The 24,584-nt window shown below is 44.5% G+C and overlaps 1 protein-coding gene across 4 annotated transcripts in view; it reads left to right on the plus strand.

Moving 5' to 3' along the window:
• The first annotated feature begins 21,488 nt into the window (after positions 1 to 21,488).
• The window catches only part of MAF (MAF bZIP transcription factor), a 184,064-nt gene continuing 180,968 nt past the window's right edge, over positions 21,489 to 24,584 (plus strand). For 3 of the 4 annotated variants that reach the window (XM_079316335.1, XM_079316336.1, XM_079316334.1), the window contains exon 1: positions 21,489 to 23,339. In XM_079316335.1, coding sequence (XP_079172461.1) covers positions 22,261 to 23,339 — 1,079 coding nt within the window. In that variant the 5' untranslated portion in view covers positions 21,489 to 22,260. The remainder of the gene's footprint in view (positions 23,340 to 24,584) is intronic. The other variant, XM_079316333.1, reaches the window with a different exon arrangement.

Raw genomic sequence — 24,584 nt, forward strand, 5'->3', positions numbered from 1 at the left:
TTGTTCAGAGTAATCAAGTGCTCAATCTGCTGAAGGAGTTATTGAACTTTTGTTATCTCTGTACAACTTGGCTTGTCTAGCGTGGGATGTGCAACTTCTGGGTCGGTGTTCACTTCCCTGATTACACACAACACTGGGGTTTTTTTTCTGTTTTGGTTTTAATCTGGGCTGTGCAGGGGAGCCAGCCAATGGTAAATCCATCTCAGTGACATGCTGTCTGTTATGAGTTAGGAGAGGAGCTGTTTTGATTCTGCCTGCGATGTGCAAACCACAGATGACACTCTACTCTGCCAGGGACACTGGAGCACTAGTGGGGGAAATGTCTCCCTAAAAAGCAGCCTGTGTTCTCTTCTCCTGTGAGAGGGGGCTGTGAGCACTGCTGAAGGCAGAGGCAGGGCTGTACACCCAGCAATCATGTCTTGCACAAGCAGCTTTTTCTAGTAAGCCTCCAAGAGCAGATTCCTTAATGGAGTCTCCATGCTGCTATCAGTGAAGGCAAAGTCAAGGCCATATCCTTGACTCCAGCCATTCAGAGAAAAAAGACTGAGAGTGGGAACATCATCCCTTGGATGGGTTCTTACAGATTCTGTTGGCACCCTCAGAGCTGAGCATGGCCATGGCCACAGGGAGAGCAGAACTCTTGCCATTTATTGTTTGTTTGCCCCTGTAAGACAGTTCTGGTGAGGTTAGAAAGGGGTTCCCAGCACTCACTGGAGGCAAAAGTTTTCTGCACGATTACTTGGAGTCCTCACTGTATTTCTGTATCCCCCAGTTGAAGCTGGGAGCCCTTAAGGGGAGCTGGAGGGGCTCTTGGAAGTGAGAGAAGATGTGGAAATGTATCAGAAACCTCCTGGCTGCCCACTTCTCTCTTTTCACAGAAAAGTATCTGGGGAAATCACTACTACTATCTCTCTTTGTGCTCCTGCTCCCTTCTTGTGGGACATTGTGTTTCTTGTGGCTTTTGGTCTTTTGAAGTTGAGTTTGTTATATAGTCTTGGTGAGTGCTTTGTGGCTTGTGGTGGTGTGTAGGCGAAGAAAAAGGACAGAGCTGTGCCGAGGGCAGTTTGGTCTGTTGGTAGAACCTGCTGCTAAAATCAAAGCCTGTTTCCTAAGCCATCTTTAAAAACCACTCCAGCAAGCTCTGCTCCCTGCCGCTCGGTGCTCCTGTCTTCTGAAAGCCACACCACCCCTGCTTGTTTTGGCAGATTCTCCCTCTCCTCCTTTCCCTGCTGCAGCCATAGCTCCAGAGCCTCCTCCATGCCTTGCACTGGTTTCTGCTGGTCTGGCAGCATGGCCAGCAATAAAAATGGGGTTGGGAAAGGTCTGCAGACCTTACTGGGCTGTGTGTGTTATGTGGGACTGGGCTGAGTGACCAGCCCTGAAGGACACGTGTTAGCAGTGTTCAGCTCTGGAGCCAGCATTAATGATTTGTGGACAGACCATAGTACTCCAGCTAGCCAGATTAATGCCTCACCTTGTACACAAACCCTGTGTTGCTGTACAAGTTGTACACTGTCCCCAAAAGACTGTGACAACCACTCTAGAGCCATTACCACCTAACTAGCAAATAAATATTTGGGCAGGCAGGCTCATTTGGAAATGTGGATTATTTCCTGAGTGGCTGCAATGGCTGCTCTAGGTAAACACCAGCTCAGGGCAGCCTCCACAGCTGAGTTTTGACCTGCTGGACCTTGGCTGGCAGGCAGGAGTGTGTGCCCAGGCAGGGAGCCCCAGGCTGGGAGCAATGTCTTGTTTCATCACATAATGTGTCTTCCCCTTCCCACCCCACTTGTTTCTTGTTTCCTTTCCATTTCTCTTCAGAGGAGACAATGGTAATTTTCCAAGCAAGGCACTAAAAATATAAGTTTTTTTAAAATGCTTTTTGAGTTTAAAATTAGAGTTTGTCAAATGAAATCTTAAGAAATTCCATACTCGGGTTCCTTTTCCAGAGATGTTTTGTTTTGTTTTGTATTTAAGGGTGGTGTTTTAGTGGACAACTAACTTCTTCCTCCACCTCTATGTTGGCTCTCAAAAGGCTCTTTCTCTGTGCTCCAACTTTTTTTTTCCCTCCAAAGCACATTTCCAAGATAGAGTCAAAATTAGGGGAATCAGGTAAGCTTTATGCTCCTGTTAGAAAGATGGATTTGTTATTGAAGTCAAGGAACCAGACAAAGTCAGAGAGATCTGAGGAAGGTTTGGGGTTCTGCCTCCCATGGTGCTCTCTCAGACATGGCTTTGGTGACTCCAATCCCTGCAGATGGTCTGGTGACCACACTGACATCAGCTGGCTTCAGTCCCCTCCGCTGGAAGGAGCTCATGTTGTAGGATTCTCCACCAAAACAGATTTATTTCTGCTGAAATTTGCCTTTAAGCTGAAATCAGAGTCCCTGGCAAATGGCTTAGCACTGTCCTTGTTTCTGTCTCTCCCTGGGGGAGCAACGTTTATGCCAAAAGCAAAAAAGAAAAATGCTACCCCAAAACCTGAAGATGGTTTTGTTGGGACAGGTGATGTTCAGACATGCTGAATACTCCATATGGTCAGCACAAACTGTATCTGAGACTCTGAAAATCAAGGCACTAGATTTGTGTTACTAAACATGGAGATTTAGGGCTTCACTTTGAGAAGAGGTTTCAAAGATACCCAGAAAATCAAGAGCCTATTTTAGGCAATGTTAAGTCCTCACTGCTCTTCTGTGGTTTTTAAAAACTTCCCCATCTCCCCAAATTTGAAAACATTTTCTTCAAGTGCTGTCAAGCTAGAGCTACTCAGTAATGCTAAAATCCACTTGAAGAATGTATTTAAAAATGAATACACTCAAAGATTATGCATGAATTCATATGCATGGATTCAAAGACATTGTCTCATAGACAACAGTGGCAGCATATTGAATCTCATATTGGGGAATCATTTCACAGCGTTTTACTGTGTGTTTTAGCCTTATCTCTTTGTATCTTTATCAGAAGCCCATATATGTCATCATTCATCTCTCTCCTTGAAAGAAGAGAATTACAGAATTTGCTGAAAAGTGTAAATGCAAACTGTTTTTTTTTTCTTATTCCCCCAAGTGATCCCTCTGGCAGGAGAAGGGACCTGTGTGGGGATTTGCCCTTTGAGGAAGGTGAAGGGTGCAGCTGGAATTCAAAACCATCTGGATTTGGGCTTTTTCAGGTTCTCTGTGGGCCTATGAAGGCACAAGAAATCTGGTGGATTAATCTGCCGTGGAGGGGGACTCTTTGCCACAGATACCAGATACACAGTTGTGCTCAGGATGTTTTTTGTTATGGGAACTTAATCTCTGCAGGGAAGGGGAAGCAGAGGGAGGGGGGCTTTGTGCAGGGGTGAGCACCAACTCCCATCAGAAAATTAAAGTCTTTGCAAATATCCTCTGCATCCCTGCATAGAAAAGGTTCTTGGGGAGATTTAAAAAAAAAAATCAGCAGCAAGAGTCTCTTCTCCCCAGCAGTATTTCTTGATGATGACAGAGCCCCTCTCTCCCTTCCCCCTTGCTATCAGCTGGCTAATCTGCCTGCACATTCTGACACACAGCTGCGAGAGATGAAAACTGTACTGTTGATAGATGAAACTTTGGATAAGATTACATGGTTTTGAATATCTTGATGACATATTTGTCTGAAAAGTCTTTTAGAGGACAGCCTAATATAAATGCACGGAAATGTTTCTAATGACTAGCATTTGTCTACGTACTTGGTTTGGAAGATTAACATTCACGTGTTCTTCGACTGTCATTTGCATTTGTATGTGGAGGCAAACTTTTCAATAATCATTTCTTCATGCCGAGAAGAGTTAACAATTTATTCAAAATACACAAGGCCAAATTAGTCCCTTCTGTGAGGCTGGGAGCTTTGGTGGAGCTGCACCAGTGGTGGGTTTGGCTCTGCTGCTCTCGGCACAGCTCCATGCCCAGGAGACCTGGCCTGTGGCACCGACCAAAATCCCTCCCTAGGAAAGCACAGCACAAAGGTGGAAAAAAACCACCACCCCAAGTCAGAACAATTGCATCTTTCATCTGTTTGGCTGCACTCAACTCTGGGTTGTTTTCCATTTTGAACTGATAAATGAACTCAGTAAGATGTATTTTTGGTTTTGTTCTTATTTTCACAATGCTCAGTGGTGTGGTTGGACCTCCAAATCCCAGTTGTCAGCTTGGGAGAGGGCAGGGAGCTCCTGATTTTGACACATATTTCACACAACCAGTCAGAGTGTGGCAGGCACCTGGGTGCTTTGAAATCCTGCCCTTGCCTAAACTTTTCTGAACCTTAAGAGTTTTGTTCCCTCAATCACTTTAGACAATTGCCCTTCCAGACTCTTGAAGAAAAGAAGCATCCATTCCTAAAATATGGAAGTGCCTATGGAAACCTGGACCCATTCAGGTCACAGCAAGCAGGTATCTGCATCCCTCTACCTCAGTTTTGTAACTGATGTAACAAATGTTGATGGAGGAACTCCCTTGCTGAGGGTCAGAAAGGACTTAGGTGGACCATGTGTTAACATGTGCATTTACATCGCCCACTAATTAAACAAAAACTAATTAGAGCTCATTTGTAATGTGAACCCTCTGCCTTCCTCCTTCCTGCATGCAGCACAAAATGAAGATAGTCCTCAAATCTGGCCTCTGTATGATACATTCCAGATGTCTGGGCTAAGAAAACGTAACTCAACACTGCAGAGCTGCACTCCTGAAATGGTGGGGTGTCCTTTCCAAAAGCGTGCAGCAAGCAGGGCTGTGGGAAACCTCCCTGTTCCCAGCACTGGACAGAGCTCTGCACAGCTGGGAGAAGAGGCAGCATGTGGGAAGGGGAGGTGCAGGGCTGGATATTTTGTGAAACGTGGTTGGGGTGAGGAAAGACAAACACTTGCAGAGACTGGTGGAGCTGTGCATCCCTGAGGGCTTTGGCCAGTTGCTCAAATATAAATGAACCTTTCAATCTGCCTTCAGTGATCTCAGATGGTGAAATGAGTGGGTACCACCCTCGCCACGAGCACCACTGTGCACTGATGCTGTGGTGCATGTGGTCCCTTGGCTCCAGGGGGACTCTCCAGGGTTTCTGGCTGCTCTCTGATCTGCCCACAGGCTGTGCAGACCCTCAGCAGAATGCTGCACCCTCCACTGACCAGGAAAAGGCAGGAAAGAGCCCTCTCAAAGACAGCTCTGGGCATGCCAAGAGATTGCTCATCTCTCCTCCTCTTTAACACTGTGACACTTTCCAATCACCTGCTCTTACTATGATGAGACTTCCTGTTGTGATCAGGTATATTAAAAATTATTTAAATACTCCCTAATGCTTGAAAATATCCCAACAACCTGGCTGCTTCCTCTTGAATACTGCCCATGTCTCTTCAAGGGCTCCTGGGATAAGCATATCTTTGTCCAGCAGTGTTGCACAGCCACAGACACCTTGTCATTTCTGCTCCTCTTCTCACACCACTGTGTCTCTGCAAACTCACACTGACACTCTTTCCCCTTTCAGAAAATGTTGACATCTTGATGTCTTCTCCATAGACTCACAGTGACACAGTGCTAGGGACTATGTGATGACACCACAGCCTACGTTAGTGGATGGTGAAATAGCCCTGTCACAAACTATAGCATGAAATATCAAAACTGTTTAAAAATGTAGTTTTTTAGAAAAAAATTAAAAAAGTCTATTAAGTCTACCTTGAGGATGCTGTGCTCAGTTAGATACAAATATTGATGCTTAAGTAAAGCATTTTATCCTATGACAAATATAAATGGTATACAATGCATATGTATGTATATAATGGCTGCATGTTATCAAAATCCACAGTACCATGTTCATGACTTATGGACACACCTCATATTTTTCCAGTACAGGTGCTTTGAAACTCTGGCTGGACTGATACTTGAAAATAAATGTTTTTCTTTTTTCTTTATATGAAACACAATGACCAAATTTGAACTACCACAGTCTGGGATTTAATTTTCAGTTATGAACACTCTTTATTACAAATAGTAGAATCGACTATTATTCCTTTTGGAAATGGTGGAATAAATTACTCCAGTGCACTTACTTAATTTCTTCTCAAAATGACTCTAATGCAGAGTATTAATTTCTGCTGAAAATTACTTTGAAGCTTGACAGGGCTCTGTCAGAGTTTACCAGTGAAGGCTTCACTATGTGTGGCAACAGTTGGTTTCTCTGTTTCTTTTGACACTTGTGAGAATCTGAAATAGTTCAGGTGAAGATGTGTGAGATTGCTGAGGTTTTACTCCTTTGCTACTCTTTTTAACCATTAAAGACTACAACCAGTACAACAAAAGACTGAAGAAAATAAAAGCTTTAAAATAGGTGCAGCTGTTACAAATAATTTTTCCTGTTAATATTTGGGATAGTCATATCTGGGATGAGATAACTTGGACAAATCAACAAGCTAAATAGTTTTGATTTCTTTGTTTGTTTATGGAAAAAACACACATTTGCTTAAGAATGTTGGAGAGGTGATTTTGTCTCTTGATCCAAAAAGTGATTAATAGTAGGGCAGGCAGACATACAGTTGGAATTTGACCACACAGGACAGAGTTCATGAGACAAATTCAACCCTGCTTTAAATATTACATGGTCTAATGAGCCTCAGTATTTAGTTATTTTCTTAAATGTCTGCCTTGCAGACACCTCAGATCTGGAGTCAGAACATCCAGCTGTGCTCTTGCTGCTTCTCACAACACAGTGTAATTAGAACGTGCTGATAACTCGGTTGATGCATGAGAGATAAAAATCCATTCTACCTCATGCTGGTGGTAAAAACGTGGTTTCATCAAGAAAGAGAGCAAATATGAATTAAAAACACACTGAAGACAACAGTATCATTTTCACCAACACACTCCTCTGACATCACTGACACCAGCATGTGCTGTACTCTGCTGCCTTATCCCTGGCATGGCATTGATCTCAGCCATGAGTCAGGACTCAATGGTACCAGACACTGCAGAGAATAAAAAATAAAATATTCACAGCCCTGGAAGCCCTCATGTTGAGAAACCATCTACCCAGTGGCTCCTGCAGCAGAGCAATTGGTGAGGAGCTCCTGCTGCTCCAGAGTCAAGCCTCTAATGGAGCTAATTTTCCTCCTGCATCCTGGGACAAACTTGTCACACAGCTTTGTTTTTATGAGTAGGGGACATGACATCTAGTCAAGTTTTCCATGCTGAGAAATTCATGTTACATATTGTTAAAGATGACTGAAATAGGTTATGTACACATCAAAATGAGTGAACTTTTACCTTTCCTATTGCAAGTTATCCGTGACATCCTTGGAAATCATTGACTTCTCAGCTATTGACATTGTTGGGGGAAGGGGAAAAAGGTTCATCTTGCAAGAAATGCTGACTCAGAGATTTCTCAAGAAAATCTACTTTCTTAGCTGAAGAAGGAAGATTCATTCTGTGCTCATCTTGGTGAAATCTAATTGTGATATTTATATTCTGCATTAATTTGATTCAGTAAAGATTTCCAACATAGGCAAAGAAGCCAATCGTAATAATTTGTTCTGAAGCTTTTATTACTATTGTGTTTTGAATGCAGGTATTAAAACAGCAGTGGAGCAGTAGATGCTATCCCTTGCATATTGTTAAAGATGCTACCTATGCAATTCCTAAAAGCATGAGCCCTTCTAATGGGAGGAAGCAGCAAAACACCCATTGACTTCAGCTGGTTATAGATTTCATCAAGCAAATGTGGGGCAGTGCTACTTGCTGGGGAACAAAGTCATTTGCAAGGAATAATTCACAGTAGCTTTTACTTCTCCTTTGTACTTTTTACTTTACAAAATAGTGTTGAATTCCATATTTTAAAGCAACTGCTTTGCATTAAAAACAAGTTTTCCCTTTAAGTTGAACAAGCCTGCTTAAAACGAAGAGACACTTGGTACCAGTAGCTGTGACTTAGTGAATATTTTTTCTACTTTTTCAAGTACTCATTACAATTCCTACTTATTTTATAGCAATATCACACAATAAACATTTCTTTTCTGATTAAGGGATTGAAGGAGAACTGAATTATAAACAGTATTAATATAAGAGGGAATTTCTATCCTGTGCTCTGTAGGCCTGAGTTTATATGACCTTAAACAATCAGTCTGAAGAAGTGACATCAGCTGCTGTACACATTCCACATTACTGAGGAATTAAATTAAGCAGCTTTAATATCTGTGAAATGGCACAGGCCTGAAAGAGAATCGTTCCAATTTATGGACTTTGTATCTGATTTACTAGTGCATGTCTAGCAATTTCAGAGCCACCAATTGCTTTAAGACCACCTCCAAAGTGTTTTTATCACTTACAGTAAATGTGCTAACATAATGTTTTAATTAAACATTTAAAGTGCATCAAACAAATTTATTGATGCTGTCAGAAAAAAAAAAAAAAAGAAAAAAATAAAAATAGAAAGAAGAAGAAGAAATTCTGCTATTTGCAAAATAAAGCAATCTCCACACCATTTTGTGACCCTGGCAAGACTGGTCTTAAACATTTCAGCTAGCATCTATAAATTAACAAAAAGATTGCCCTCCCCTCCAGTTCCCTCATTTTCCATCCCCAACCTCCAAATCATACTTTGTGCATAAAAACATGGTAAGAGCTTTTTGAAAGCTATTCAGCCATAATATCAAATGGTTGTGAACACTGCATTTATTTTTTCTCCTTGAACATAGGCCTGATATTGAAAAGATATAAAAGTCCCAGCAGCACTTTATATTGATGTTGGCATTAAAAATGCTTTTTCTGTTAGAGAGAGAGGAGTTCCCCCTTAAAAAAATAAAAGCCAATACCAGGCCTATCAAAACTTTATCATCCTGTTACCACTTTGGCACTGTATTAAAATATTCACAACCGAAGCTTGTTTTCATTAAAAATCCTTTTCTATCCTGCACAGGGGATCACAATCCTGACACGGATCCAGAATTCCTATAACCCTTTAAAAAGGAGAAAAGCAAGCATTGCCTTGACATCACCTGAAGAAAGCCACATTCAGATTTGCTGCCAGTTGGGCACTTGCAGAAGTGATGTGTGGTGGCAGGGGCAGAGGTTTGTCCTGGCCAGCCCCTCCAGCTCTGCCCATCTCCTGCAGGAAGGTGCACCTCGGGCACTGGGCACAGCAGCTCAGTGCACAGAGGCTTTTTGCAGAGGGCTAAATTGTGATTTATGCTTTATGGCACCCAAGCGAGGGGCATGTTATTTGTCTAACATAGCATAGCTTAGGTTTGCCTAGCAAGGGGAAGAGTGTTTTGTCTTCCTGAGTAAGCATTCATTTTAGAGACAGATAATCCTGGCAGGTTTGCTTTCCTACATATCTTTTCTTACATACATCTGTCGTTGTGTATGAGAGAACAGTAAACACAGTGGGTCATAATATGAATGGAAAGCATCTTTCCATACCAAAGAGTCTCAAGGATTCTGGTGCCTGGAGATGGGATTCCAAGCCTTTCTTGTTAAGGTCAGTACTGCTGCTAGCAAGCTGATACACAAATGTAGAGTACATTTCATGTATATTATTGTATTATATTATGCTGTATTACATATCATCTGCAATTCAATTTGCTCTATTTGATCAAACATGGTAACTATAAACATCATGTGGTTGGAAAGGAAATGAGCAAGGAACCCCATAATCATTGGAGCTGCCAGAAAACAAAAGGCAAGGCAAAATGCAATGGCAGAGCTGAGAACTGGCTGTCACTGGGAGACTAATCTTACTTTTGTTAAGAAAAAAAAAAAAAGAAAAAAAAATTTTAAAAAAAGAAGACAAGTGAGCTCATCATGCAGCATCAGAAGCCTCATTTTTGGGCATCATTCAATCATGGGTTGCATGAAAGCTGTTGTGTCATCTATCATGATGCAGGATAATCCTTTCAGTGTGGTAATGCAGTGATGCGAGAACCAGCACTAACCCTTCATCCTTTGTGCTCTTTTGTCCCACCCTGAGTCACCCCAGCTTTGCTTCACTGCACCTCACAAGACAAATCTACTGCAGGCTCATGGTAACTGTGGCTCATGCTTACCTTGTGGTCCACATCTATTTTTATATCTGTTGTCTCCTGCTTTATATTTAGCTCTTTGGGCATTCTAGAATTTAGCATAATTGAGCCCAATCAATGATGTGAGCCACTGAGCAGCGACATAGTGTGACTGTGAAGAAATAATAATTGTGGCTTTTGGCATCAAGGTGGAGACATTTTTCTAGAGAAAAGAAATAAAGACCTCAGAAGAAGGGTGCAGCATTTCTCTTCATATCACTTCATCATGCATGATTTACCATTGTGTTCTAGGGGACTGATTTTCAAAAAGAATGAATTTTGCATTAAATTCTGAGTATGGTTGCTGCAGAAAATACGATATTTGCCTATTCAGATGATGAGCTGGATGCATAAGTGATCACATCAATGGGTAATATGCACATTCAGTCATGAGAAAAAATTTGCATGCCCTTTAAAGGCCTAAAAGTTGAACATCTGGCCTTTTCTGTGGCACCTCAATTTTTTATCAATGTCTTCTCTTCTTTGAAAAGTTTATTCCTAAAACAGTCAGATCATCACAGGCTTGATACAACATTCACTGCACCCTGCTCACAAATGAGCCAGCTCAGCTGTGAGAATGCCTTTAATTGTTCTGCATTACAGAGGTGGTGTTTACCACAAAGTCCCTGAACTGCACATGACTGGACACTCATGAGTGCTGTACTTGGGACAGTCTGTGTTCTGTCCAAATGAAAAGTTTCATTAAACCTCTGTAGCACGTGCTTTAGGTAGAGTTGAGAGTCAAAGGGTGACAGCCAAAGCCAATCAGATGACAACTTTTTCTCCTCACACAGCTTTTGTGTTTTCCAGAAATACACAGTTAATTTTCAGTATGAACTGTGAGGAAAGAACACCTAAAATGAGATATAACTATTTAGTGCTGCTCATTTACTCTCAGTTTTTTCCCACTCCCCTAACTGATGTCCCATCCATGAGCTTTCTGTTGGGTTTCCCGGTGAGACCAATAAATTCACTTCTCCAGGATACAGTATTTTTTTATCTTCCTAATTTGGACACATGGTGAGGAAAACTGCTCCTAATCAGAAAGTCTGATGTACTAAGCACTTTTCTTGTATCTGTTTACAACTACCTGGCTGGTGATGCTGAAGAGCATTGATATGCTATGGGTGTTCCCTCCTCAGAGCAAGTCTCACACATCTCATCTTCATTTTTGCAATATTGCCCTTGCCCCAACCACTCCAAGCCTGTAAAGAAGTTTGGATGTGGGCTGTGAAGCTATGAGTCATAGCAATATTTTCACACATCCCAGTATATTAGTTAGGGGACTTGTGAAACAGAGGAAGGACAGAGCATTATTAGCTGAAATTCCCAAATGAAGGGCCAAACATTGAAAAACTTCCTCTGGTTTTATCCAGTCCCAGATGAGGCAAAATTCTTAGGTAGCATCAATAAAGAGTTACCTGCTAAGTAATGAAAGAAGGTTTTCTACCACATTCTATTTGTCAGACTTTCAGTCTGGGTGACAATGTTGAGGCTCATGGATTTTGGGTGCCCAGGCTGGGGTTTGTAGAACTAATATCCAGGACATTTAACCCCACTTTTGTTCTTCAAATTGTGAAGATAAGGAAGCCCTGCCTCTACCCCTGGCAGCTGCCATCCCAGTCCAAAATAAAGGAAGATGGTCCTCTCCAAAGCTGGGTATTGTTAAAGCAGGTGATTGGGAAGATAACGAGGGGGTTTACGCGTCATCCCCGCTTAGGCAGACTTTGCGTGCTTGTACTTCTGACCCCAAGATCAACTTCCAGATAGTGATGTATGCAAAGTTTAGTTATCTTTCGGAGAAGCCACCAGAAGCCTAAAACTGAACTTTTTTTTTTTTTTTTTTTTCTCCATGAGGAAATCCTGTAGCAGCCCTTCTCTGCTCAGATAACTGCAGCTTTGCAGCACCTTTGCTGTGAACAGGCATCAGAGGAATTCCTGCTGGGGTCTGGCCAGCAGGCAGAATGAAACTTCTGTGAAAACAGAAGAATCAAAAAGAGGGGTCTGGGAGCAAAGGGACAGACACTCAGGAACTGTCCCTCCACTGAGCTGACAACAGTTTGCCCAGCTGAGGCTTGGCATGAGGTGTTTACTCATCTGCCTTAGCCCTGGAAAACACAAAGGAGGTTAAAAATTAATCTGTGCAGCTGGCAACTGCTGGAGTGGGTTGACATGGTGGTGCAAATCTTTTCTAATAGCAGGAGCACTATGTAGCAGCAGAGTGACCAGGCATCAGGGTTCACATGTGCCTGACCTGTGCAACACAAAGCACTATGTGACCTTTGTGGAGTGAAGTGCCCTTTTTTGTAATGACCTGCTTAATTTTGGTGACACAAAGGTGTGGGTATCCCAATTCTTCTGAGATGGTGCCCACCCAGCTACAGCTTTTCATTTCCAGCTGTACTTGCAGAGTAATGTAGCACAATGGATATATTTCCTTTAAATTTACAAGGCTAGATTTACTAATGGCAGGCTCTTTGAGTCATCTGGAAAACTACAGAAGTCTTATGGTATATCACCTATTTATTAGTGGCTCCTAGAGCTTGATTTTGGATCATATCTTGCAAAAGGGGCTTTGCCAGGTGCTGCTGGCAAATCATTTGAGGCTGAACCTTGAATTTCAGGCAGATAAAAAATTGAATCCCTGTTAGAAGAGACTGCAGGGGATGGAATCTAAGCCTGCTGGGGCTAAACTAACACCAGAAAGTGCTAGCCTGCCACTGCAAGAGGCCAGTCTCTAAGTAGTTTGGTAGTTACCTTAACAGCTATAAAAGGTGTAAATCTGTAGAGAGGACAGAAAGAATAAAGAGAGAAACTGCTCTACCTGTCTCCTACTCCACAGGGAATAACACAAGCTACATTCACAGTAACTGATCCTAGTAACTGCTCTAAATGGAGAGGAAAAAGCTGTGGCTGAAATGTCTGTACAAATTACAGAGAGACAAGCCTGTATCTCCAACTCACTCTCTAATTCTTGTGCTGCATCACTGCTAAAGAGCTTTAAGCCCCTTTGTATGATGTAGTAAGTATTCAACTAAACAACTTCAGGCTTAGGAAGACCTCTTCAGCAGCACCATGAAGTTATTACTGTCTCCCTGAACAATACATGCAGTGCTATGTGATAGGTGTGTATTGCCTTAAAAACATATCAGACTTTACATTTAGAAGAGGCAAGAGACCACCTTCTTTGTGTTGTGAATATAGGTAGAGGTAGAAATGTGCTCACACCCTAAGCAGATGGTTCCTGGGGCACAGGGAATAGTTTTTTGCTTTTCACAAGCCAAGCTGGTCTTGACAGCAGAGGAGAATAAAGCTGAAACATTTCAGACACTCAGAGCATATCACGGGTGGCCATTAGGGCAGGATTAAACAAACACAATTAGAGAAAGTCCTTCTGAAAAATAGTTCTGCTAAAGGATTCGAGTGCACACCTATTTTGTGCCCTGCTTGAAGTCCTAATGCTGCTCCACTGCTAGAAGCAAATGCCTTTTGAAGGCAGCTCAGAGCCACCGAGCAGTCGCTTGGCTTTATAGTTTGCTAGCTGCATGTCATCTTTGAAGGCTGGGAAATTGCAGAGGCAGTGCCGTGATTCCCAGCCGAGTGAAGCAGACACTTGACACATTTCATCCCTTGCAATTAAGGGAGAAAAGCAGAATCAGGGGAAAATTCAAGCGGCATTTTAGCAATAGACCACTCCCTTATCAAGATGCAGTACAAGAATCACCCACAGATATATGCAGGATGGATGCTAAGCACAGACAGTAATAAATGCATATGAACTTTGCATTAGAAAGCCTCACACTTAGAAGACTTCGTTTATTGCTCTTAGTCATTTACACACATCCTTCTAAAGCGGGGAAGCTCAAACATAATCAAACCCTGTGTGCAAATTACCAAGTCAAATGCTGTTGTTTTGTTCTGTTGTCTTTTAATAACAGAGCGCAAACTTCCCAGTGCAAAAATACCATCTTGTGATAAAATGACTAATACATGACTAAAGCCAGTTTCCATTGTGCAGGCATAGCTCTGGGGATCATTTGTTTTTCATGGTAGATCCCTCAGACAGTGAATTCCTCTGGTGGTTGGGATTATATTAACGACCAAGACTGTTAGTCACCTCAAGGGAGCTGAAATAGGATGCCACTCTGGTTGCCATTATTAATTCCAACTGCAGGTGTGAAAATTAATTTCATGGGTATTTTTATCATTTCCTTTTAGTTCAGGATTAGAGTTTCCGAATGACCCAGACTCCGGATGGAGACAAATCTGAACCAGGTCTGCCCAGCACTCCCGTAACAGTGAACCAATTCTGATGGTGTAGGAGGGGGAAAAATGGGGTATAAGGCTTTCCATCCCTCGCTTGAAGACAATCAATGGCACTGAAAGATATCAGATGTCAAAATGACATACACTTCTTTGCACCAAGGCTCTGTAAAGCAATCCAGTAAATCGCAGGTTGTTTTCATTTCTGTGAAAGAATAATACATTTGCCAACTGTGGGAGAAAAAAAAAAAAAAAAAAAAAAAAAAAAAAAAAAGTTAAATATATCAAACCAAATCAAATGTAGCTGATTAGAAAGCTACAGTTTCCATTTGCTGGCACGGGTACTGTTTTCACATAGATTTTCTGACAGATGCTGCTCTGTCTCCATAGTCAAGGCAGCTCCAGCAGCCAAGCTCCTGCCTGGCATCCCTAGCCATAGGTGGAGTTGGGCTATTGGATTTGGGGAATGGGAGGGGAATGGCTGGGAGGGGAGCTGGCTCACCTTGGCTGGAGAGGGCAGGAGTTTTTGTCAGCTGGATCCCTTAAGGAGAAGCAGACTGGGAAGGAGGAAACCCCCCCACTTACCCCCCTCCCCATGATTAAACCTCAGCTCCTGCCAGTTCAGCTGGCAAAGGTGTTGGCTCCAAAGCTGTCCTGTATTCACCGACACCTCCTCCTGCCAGAGCCCGTGAGTAGCGCTCGGAAGATAAGCAGGTTAGGCCAGATTCAGTCAGATAATTAAGGCTTGCCGGTAACGTAAGATCCTTAGGTGCTCTTACATACATACTGCTCATCCAGGGTTTGGATTTATAACTCGCTGTGCTCAAAACCACCTTCTATCCGACAGCTTTCCCCATGTCTGGGACATCTTTGCCGAGCGGGCCAGCACTGTGCCTGCCCCAGGGATGGACAGACAGACAGAAGCCGCACCGGGGGTGCAGGGCTCGCAGCTCCCTCCCCGCCCGTGTCTCCATCTCTCTCCGAGCCTGCTCTTATTGCTGCCGTGCGAGGTGCTGCTGGCCTGACCCGTGTCCCCGGCCCCTCCCGGGGCCGCTTCCATCCCGCACACGGGCGGAGCTGCGCTGCCCGCTGGCCGCGCTCCCTCCTCCCCGCACGGAGCCGCGGGCTCCACGCCAGCCCTCCTCTGCTATAATGAACCTTTTTAGGTCATGTAAGCCAAGAACCTTGCGCTGCTAAAGACCCCATCAGTTACTTTAAGCAGTTATCGTATTTTACTGTTTACAGGGAGTAAGTCCAGAGCATGGCGCTCAGCCCATCGCATGCAGCACAGTTTATCACCAAAAATTAATGAGTTTGTGCCATCTCGCACTTCAAGACATTAAATCACGGATTTGTTTAAAATTTACTGAAGTGCACAACTTTTAATAAAGACCATCTCAACCTTCACAGTTACACGTCAAAACATTGTGTCAGAATCATGCCCTCCTTGCCGTTTACTGACGGCTGACTCCAAGATACAGATAGTATATAAAATTCACTTATTTTTTCATGCTGCCACTCTTACTGTTGAAACAACCTAATGCAGAGCAGAAGGGGAAAAAGCAGCAATAATTTTTTCTGAGCTAAAATAGATACAAATGCAGTGTGCATATTGCAGGACATTATCAGGATAGCTCAAATACCTAATATTAATGTAATCACTTTATTCTCTCACCTCATTAATACTAGTTTTCCATTTCTGTACAGTTTTCAGTTTAATTTGTGCAAGAGTTTTTACCAGGTTCTTCATTTACCCACTTCAGATAATTTCAGAAAGAACACCACACTGCACAGCTGAACATGATCACCCGGGTTATAAATGATAAATTCCACCATAAAGCTTTATAAAAATCTTTATTGCAACTTAAGTCTTTATTTCTTTTAAATGAATAGATTTTTTAGCATCAAAATGTCTTCATTGATTTTTTACATTTAGGCAAAAGCTGTTCATGAAAATTAGTAAAGTAGGACATGCATCATGGAACAAGCACAGTGCAAATCTGGTGACACCAACCTTTAGCCACGTCTCGGAGTCACTTGCAGCTTTCCAGTCACACTTCTGTGCTGCCTTCCCTTCAGAGACGGAAACTGCTTCTAGATCACACAGTGTTATTTGCAATATTTGTAGAATTTTATGAATGTTGTAAGTGAGCAATGAAAATATCCTGTTTGCTAAAAAGCCATCACTTAATATGGACTCAGGTAGACAGAGCAAACTCATGCACTCAGGTGTAGTGCCGATGCTGCATCTTCCATATAGTGACTGTCAGGCATTTCCAGGGGAATAAAACTGAAGCAGCTGCTAAAACCTCACAATTCCTAGAGCTAAAACATGAGCCCTCTTGAATGTGACACAAAAGGAACTAAAATGTGTGTTTAAGCCTGTCTTTTCAAGCTACTTTTTTTTTTCTAATTTAGCAACAGAAAATTTACAGACAAATGAATAGAGGTTGTGTATTCATGATCTGGGCAGAATGGCCAAATAGGAAACTGTATGGGGAAAAAAATATATATCTTTTTGTTTTCTCTCCTTCTGCAGCTTAGAAATGCAGCAAGCCTGGTGGATTTGGTAACACTAATACAAAACTGGAAAGTGGAGAGAGGAGAAGCAAGTTTCATTAACAGGGAGAATTCTACATAAAATATACTGGAGTTGATGGAGGAAAGGAAGAGACAGCCAAGATGTTCAGCTGCAAGTGGAGTCCAATTTGATGCTCAGCGTGAGTTTAAAGGGAAGATTTTCTCAGCCTTAAAATAAAAGAGCAGCATTGGCTGCGTACGGGGCAGAAAACTGTCGTCACAGAAATGGATTGTGCCGGGCTTGGGAAAAGCGAGAGTGGCAAAAGCAGCTCGTTTTTTGCTGTGCTACATTTATAGATGTGCTCATTTCAATGCTCCCAGGAGGACCAGCTTTCTGCATCCAGAAAAAATTATACAGGCATCCCACCATGCCATATCCCAGTGCTAAAACCTCAGTATAAAGGAGACCCACCATGGCTTAGATGGGAATTTTGGCTTTGGATTTTGGGGAGCAGACCTGATTTCCTGCCAGCAGATCTGTTGCTGTCTTTCATTTCTTATAGGATCAGCCCTCTGACATGAACAAATTGCTAACATCAAGGACCTGATCCTGCTTCCACTGAAATCAATACAAGTTTTGTCATTGGTTTCAATGGGATCAAGGATTCAATCCCACCGTTTTTGATGTCAATAGGGTTGGGGTTTTCTCTGAATAAGCAAGGTTGTGTTGATACTGCAGAATGGGCCTAAATTATATTGATTATTTGGATGTAAACCCAAGCATAAAAACAGGATTAGGGGAAAAAAGGGAAATGTATGAGAATGTGAGTGTAGAGCAGCATCCATCTGCGGCGTGCAGCAGGTCAGCAGGAGCTCAGCTGGAGCAAAGGCTGCAGTGGCACAGCACCAGGGAACAAGTCCACTGGAAAATTTTGGGGGGAAGAAAGGAGAAATTCATCCTGCAGATCCTTTTTCGTCTGCTCCTTCTAATGCAAACCTTTGTGTCACTCCTCCTTTATTAAAAATAAGCAAAACATCGACAGAAGAAATTATTGTCATATATATACACACACAATAATTGGTTCTGCTTCTTCTCTGCTCTTTCTTTTCCCTCTTCTCTGATACAGGGTTGTTCTATGTTTCTGTAACAGCTACTGGCAAATCAGAATTTATTGTACATATGTTTGTGTTCCACTTAATAAAAAATATACTTATATTTTCAGATAAACTTTGTTAGTAATTCATGAGGTAAGTGACTATTTATGCTAATAAGGGAGAAATATATTCTCAAGCATAATGCATTACATAAATTTGAATGCAAAATGTTCAATTATGAAGTAAATACAGGTAATGCAAACAGTAAATTACATCCAATAAAAATATATAAAGAATGTGTCTTCAAAGAGAGAGAGGCTTTTATTTGCATCTGTGAGTTGTTTAAAGAGAAAAGAATTAATAAATACTGAATTACTCTTATGATGATTTAGCTCATAATTCAGCAATCCAGAACGACTCCCAGTAATCAGACTGTTGTTTCATACCCTCCAATATAAGGCAGGACTGTTTCCTCAGCAATTTTATCCCTACCAGATTATCTCATCTGATTCTATTAATTCTCTCCCATAAATCTGCTAACAGTGATATGTGATTTACTTACCCTGTTAACTGATCTGAAGACTGTTAAAAGGATTTATCTAGCACTGCACCTAGGAGCAGTTTATGCCTTATCACTCTGTTACCCCGAAGAAGTCTTTCTGAAATCAATTTGGCTGGTTTCATAGTTAAATTCAGCGGGCACTGTTTAGTTCTGCACCATAAAATAAGACACTAGATAAACAAAAGGAGCAGTAACTGTACTTAATGTGTTGCTCTTGATACGTGTTTAAGTTATAACAAATTGCCCAGTGAGTCCATATAACACAAAAGCTGCAGGCTCGCTCCTGCTGGATGTGGTGTGTGGGACAGGCACACGCGCTCCAGCAGCGCAAGTTCTGCCTCTGCTGCTGCCTGCTCTGCACACACCGACCCCGGGGGCTCTGCAGTTAATGTTTCACATCCCCCTGCACGGCCTGTCAGGAAACTCTCCCACAATAAATATACATTAGTTTGGAGGCTCATGAACCAGGTCAGCAGCACACTGGGAGCCAGCAGGGCTCCGCGGGTACGTCGTGGAACGGAGATGCTCGAAAACAAACCGGAGCAAGAGGCTGGGAGAGGGACAGAGGAGTTTCCCCTCTGCCTGGCTCGGGGCAGGATTGTTACAAACAGTGCTGGGAAAAGGGAGCAGTCTGGGGGAATTGGCCTGCGATAATTGTGGAAAAACTGGAGATTGAATAGCTCTAATTGAAATGAAAGTGTGTGATTGTTATGGAAGAAGCACTGTTAATAGAGGACTGTAAATGTTTAGACACCCATTGTGAATAGCCAAATAATAAAGAAAAATACTACTAAACCGAGAATTATATACTGTAGGGAGGAGAATGTTGCTTCTGAAGGTTATCCAAAAATTGCTAATAATCTTTTTTCTCTGCTTCACTGAACAGTAGAGGCATTTTGGTGCAGCAGTTCTGTGTAACAATCACACTAGAACAATATTGTACAACTAATAATTTTACTCGCTGTTCTGGTAGGTCAGAGCTTCAATTAATTTGCAGTGCTTGCTTACATTGGTATCAATTAAGAGATGGTCCCCATTAGCTCACACAATTTCATACTCTTTGTCTAGAGTTCAGAGTTTACTCAGGAAATTTACTCGTTTGCAAATGTAGCACTTTGAATCTTCACATCCAAACAAACTATTTTATGGGGCTGGAGCCACATTTCCGTAGCCATCTACCATACGGCCTAGGGAAATACTACAACCATACATTCTGAAATGCAATAACCTTTTCATTTTAAAATATTAGCACACACTTTATGTCTCTCACAGGTAAGCATGTTAAGGGATATATAGTGCCACATTCATCTTGCTCAGGAGAAAAAAAAAAAAAAATACAGGGAATTGGTCTATCCTGGGGGGATTTATGCTGTGAGCCTGAAGTTTTGTTGATTCCAACAAAGTGAAGAAATAGAAAAGTCAGCCCGAGCAGTTAACTTGCATTAACTTTGTCATGGATCGCCATCTGTAAGATAAAGCTGCAGATGTGCACGGCTCTGTGCGTGCGGGTGTGTTGTGGGACGGTGCACAAATGTATTTTAATTTTGTTAGAAATGTTGGTAGCATTTTTTATCTTTACAGAATTGCCACTATGACAATTTCTAGATCTAGTTATCTTCCTAAATTCGCAGTATGCCCTACCCCTTTCAGTTGCCAGGAACAGTACATGCTGTATGACTTTCAGATGTTAGTACTGGCACTCACACTGATAATGGCATAGTCAGAAGATGTTATCCATTCGTAAATCCACTCGCCAAGCGCTATTTCCTAAGCAGAGATTCTTTGGCTATTGCAAATGATGACTTTCACAGTCGGTGAAAAATCACCCAGAGCCCTGCCCGCACCTACAGAGTGATACCCTGAGCGGGGTTATAAATAGCAAACTCCGGGGGGGAAGGGACCGGGCTAGGGGAGAAGGGAGGATTTGAAGTACAATGTTCAAGAAGCAGGTTTAATATATGACCAAGTGTCAGAAGTCAGGTTTCTGAGAATTACTTTTCAGATAAACAACTTTATAGCACCGCACTTAATCTTACTTACTAGAGACATCTCATTTATCACGGAATTACAAGTAACTTTAATTCTATCGATATTCCCATAAAGCCCGGTCGGAAAATCGAGCCTGGCAGCCCCGGAGGCTGCGGGTCTCCCCGGCCCGCGATGGGACACGGCGGGCGCAGCCGGGGCCGGGCGGGACCGCGGCGGCTGCGGGGGCGGGCGGGACGCGACGGGGGAGCCCGTCCCGTCCTGTCCCGTCCCGGCCCGGCCCGGCCCGGCGCTCGGCACTGACCTGCGGACGAGAGATGGCGCTGTCGAGGTTCGAACCGAGCCGCTCCGCCGCTCCGCTCCGCTCCAGCCGCCGCCGCCGCTCCTCGGCCCCCGGACCGGCCCCAGCCCCCTCCCGGAGGGGAAGGGGAGCTGGGGAGGGGGGGAGGCGAAAGTAAATACAATTAGTTCTAAATGTATTAAATTAATTAGTCCTGGCCGGCACGCCGAGTGCGGCGGGAGGGGGTGCGGGGGGAGCGCGGGGTTTGCAAACTTGCGGGGCTCCGGGCGGGCGGAGGGGATGGAGGGATCGATGCCCCATCCCCGTCACAAAATAATCAATAAGTGAGCGGGGCGCTGCGGGGGTGCGGAGCGATGACCCGCGGCCGGGACCGGCCCAGGGCCGCCCGCAGGTACCCGCGCCAGGCACGGCGGAGCCCCGCGCTGCCCCCGCGCTGCCCGCTCCCCCGCGGTACCGCTCCGGCGCTCCCCCTCCCTGCTCCCGGCCGCACCGAGCTCCCCCGCGCTCTGGGTGCCGGGCCGGGCTCAGGATCAGCTCCCGGGCACTCCGCCGGGCAGAGCGCTCGGCTCGGGCGCGCACGGTGCGGTGCGGTGCGGCCGCCGGGGGCCGGGCCGGGCCGGGCCGGGCCGAGCCGAGCCCGGGCGCGGTGCCGGCGGCCAGGAGGGGGTTAAGCGGGCGCTGACAGTCAGCTGAGCCCTGACTGACAGCCCGCAAAGTTTCCCTGTCGCTAGACTCCTATGCTAATGAGGCCGGGCGGCGCGCGCCCATTGGCCCGGCCCGGAGCCCGTGTCCCGCCTGACGTCACGGGCGCTATAAAACTCCGCAATGCTTTAAACTCTCCTGCCGGATCAAACCTTTAAATATTTTTCATCTTCTTGCTGTAGCTTTGAGGCCGAGTTGTTTTTTTTTTTTTTCTTCCTCTCTCTCTCTCTCTTTTTTTTTTTTTTAACTCTTATTATTATTATTTTGGTTGCGATACAGACTTTGATTTTTTATTTTTTTTGCCTTCGCTCTCTTTCCCTCCTCCCTCCCCCGATGAACCTCTCTCCTCGCTCAGCACTTTGCACGAGAGAGTCCAGAGGAAAGGCACCATGAAGTGTTAAAAATAACAAAACAAAACAACAACAACAACAACAAATTTACTCGCAACAACACCAGCTAACACTTCCAGCTGCGGTTCGCGAGCTGCGAAAGAGAGCGAGAGGAGAGAGAGAGAAGGGAGGGAGAGAGGAGGAAAAAAAAAAAAAACCCTCTATGCAAAAGGCGAATAGCGAGAGCCCCGCGCTCTGATGCATCAGCGGAGCCTCTGCGAGGGATAACGCGGAGCGGGAGAGGAGCCGCCGGGGCGGACCGGAGCGGAGGCAGAGCAGGAGAGCGGAGCGGAGCTCGCCAAAAATCAAGCTGGCTCACCCGGTGGCGACTCAGAGCAGCCCCCTCGCTCCCGGAGCGCACCCTTTCTGGAGGACTCTCGGCAGCAAAAGGATGGCATCAGAGCTGGCGATGAGCAGCTCCGACCTGCCCACCAGTCCCCTGGCCATGGAATATGTTAATGACTTCGATCTGATGAAGTTTGAAGTGAAAAAGGAGCCGGTGGAGACCGATCGCATTATCAGCCAGTGCGGCCGCCTGATCGCCGGGGGATCGCTCTCCTCCACCCCGATGAGCACGCCCTGCAGCTCCGTGCCCCCGTCCCCCAGCTTCTCGGCGCCCAGCCCCGGCTCCGGCTCCGACCAGAAGACCCACCTGGAAGACTACTACTGGATGACGGGGTACCCGCAGCAGCTCAACCCGGAGGCGCTGGGCTTCAGCCCCGAGGACGCGGTGGAGGCGCTGATCAACAGCAGCCACCACCCGCTGCCCGGCGCCTTCGATGGCTATGCTAGAGGGCAGCAGCTGGCCGCGGCCGCCGGCGGCTCCGTGCCGGCCGAGGAGATGGGCTCGGCGGCCGCCGTGGTGTCGGCGGTGATCGCCGCGGCGGCGGCGCAGGGCGGCGCGCCCCACTACCACCACCACCACCACCACCCGCACCACGGCGGCGGCGGCGGCGGCGGCGGCGGCGGCGGGCACCCCCACGCCGCGGCGCCGGGCAGCGCGCCGCCCTCCTCCGCCTCCTCGGCCGCCGGCTCCGGCTCCGGCGGCGGCGGCGGCGGCGGCGGCGCCGGGGGGCTGCACCACCCGCACCACGGCGGCGGCGGCGGCGGCGGCCTCCACTTCGACGACCGCTTCTCCGACGAGCAGCTGGTGACCATGTCGGTGCGGGAGCTGAACCGGCAGCTGCGGGGCGTCAGCAAGGAAGAGGTGATCCGGCTGAAGCAGAAGAGGAGGACCCTCAAAAACAGGGGCTATGCCCAGTCCTGCCGCTTCAAGAGGGTCCAGCAGCGGCACGTCCTGGAGTCGGAGAAGAACCAGCTGCTGCAGCAAGTGGAGCACCTAAAGCAGGAGATCTCCAGGCTGGTCCGGGAGAGGGACGCCTACAAGGAAAAGTACGAGAAGCTGGTCAGCAATGGCTTCAGAGAAAACGGATCCAGCAGCGACAACCCTTCCTCTCCAGAGTTTTTCATGTGAGTTCCCACAGCCTTGCCACCTTAACTAAAAGTTCTCCGTGTGAGTTGTTGTTGGGGGCTTTGCTAGAGCCACAACCCCGCTTGCCACCTTCTATTACCTTTTTAAAAAAAAAAAAAAAAAAAAAAAAACTCAAAACAATTTTAAAACAAAGTTGTTTTTTGGGTTGGTTTTTGTTTTTGTTTTTTTTTTCTTTTTAAGGTGGGCTGGCTCCGTGTTGGCCAATCTAAAGTTCTACATGAGTTTCCTTTCTGTTTATTATTATTATTATTATTATTATTTTTATTTTTTTGTGGGGGCTTGCTGTTGTGGTTTTGTTTTTTTTAATTTGAAAGATTCAACTCGCCACCAACTCAGTTCTTCATATGAAGCTTGTTCTTCTTTGAAACCTGCCATCCACATTATATATATATATATTTTTAAGTTCATGAGGTTTTTTTTCTTTTGAGCTTGCTGTGTCCAAAAAGTCAGATTTTTTTTTGCCATCCTGAGTTCTTCATATGAGATTTGAGCTTTGCAAAAAGAAAAATAAAACTAAAAAAAAATTTAAAACTAAACAAAACACACAAAAAAAAAATCCAATGTGAAAATTTTAGACTCCAGCTTGCTGAGTTCCATCAGTTTTTAGCGTTGTTGTGCAAAACTAGAGATATGCCTAGATCAACCTGCCAAAATCAAGCCTGCATCAACCTTCGGTGTGTTCATGTGAGTTTTGGCCTTAATCTGCCAAACGTGAGACTTTAGTCTGCCATTAGAATCCCATACTCATCTCATGCATTACGCTTGCTATTTTGTCTTAGCAACAATGAACTATAACTGTTTCAAAAGACTATGAAAAAGAGACATTATATTAATAAAAAACCCTGCATGCTGGTCATGTATGGTATAATTATTTTTTTTTTCTTTTGCTTGGAAATGGACTTTTGGAGACTATTATGGCATGGCATTCATCCTTTTGTTTTATTGCCTCATCACTTTTTTGGGTTGAAAGCAAAAAAGTGCAACCTTTGATCTTCCTCCTCCTCTTCCTCCCATTAAAGTTTGCATCTGCTCTAAAACTGCTTTGAGTTACTCAAAACTTCAGACTTCCTTTTAAATGCACTGAAGCATTCCCTCTCAAAAAACCTGCCAGAATGGATTTTGGTAACCTAATGTGGCAAAAAAAAAATTAAAAAAAAAAATCAAAAAAGCAAAAACTCAGAAAGAACTTCGGAAAGATGTTAAAAAACAAAATTTACATCCCA

Source organism: Erithacus rubecula (assembly GCF_903797595.1).
Source record: "Erithacus rubecula genome assembly, chromosome: 12".
Taxonomy (NCBI): domain Eukaryota; kingdom Metazoa; phylum Chordata; class Aves; order Passeriformes; family Muscicapidae; genus Erithacus; species Erithacus rubecula.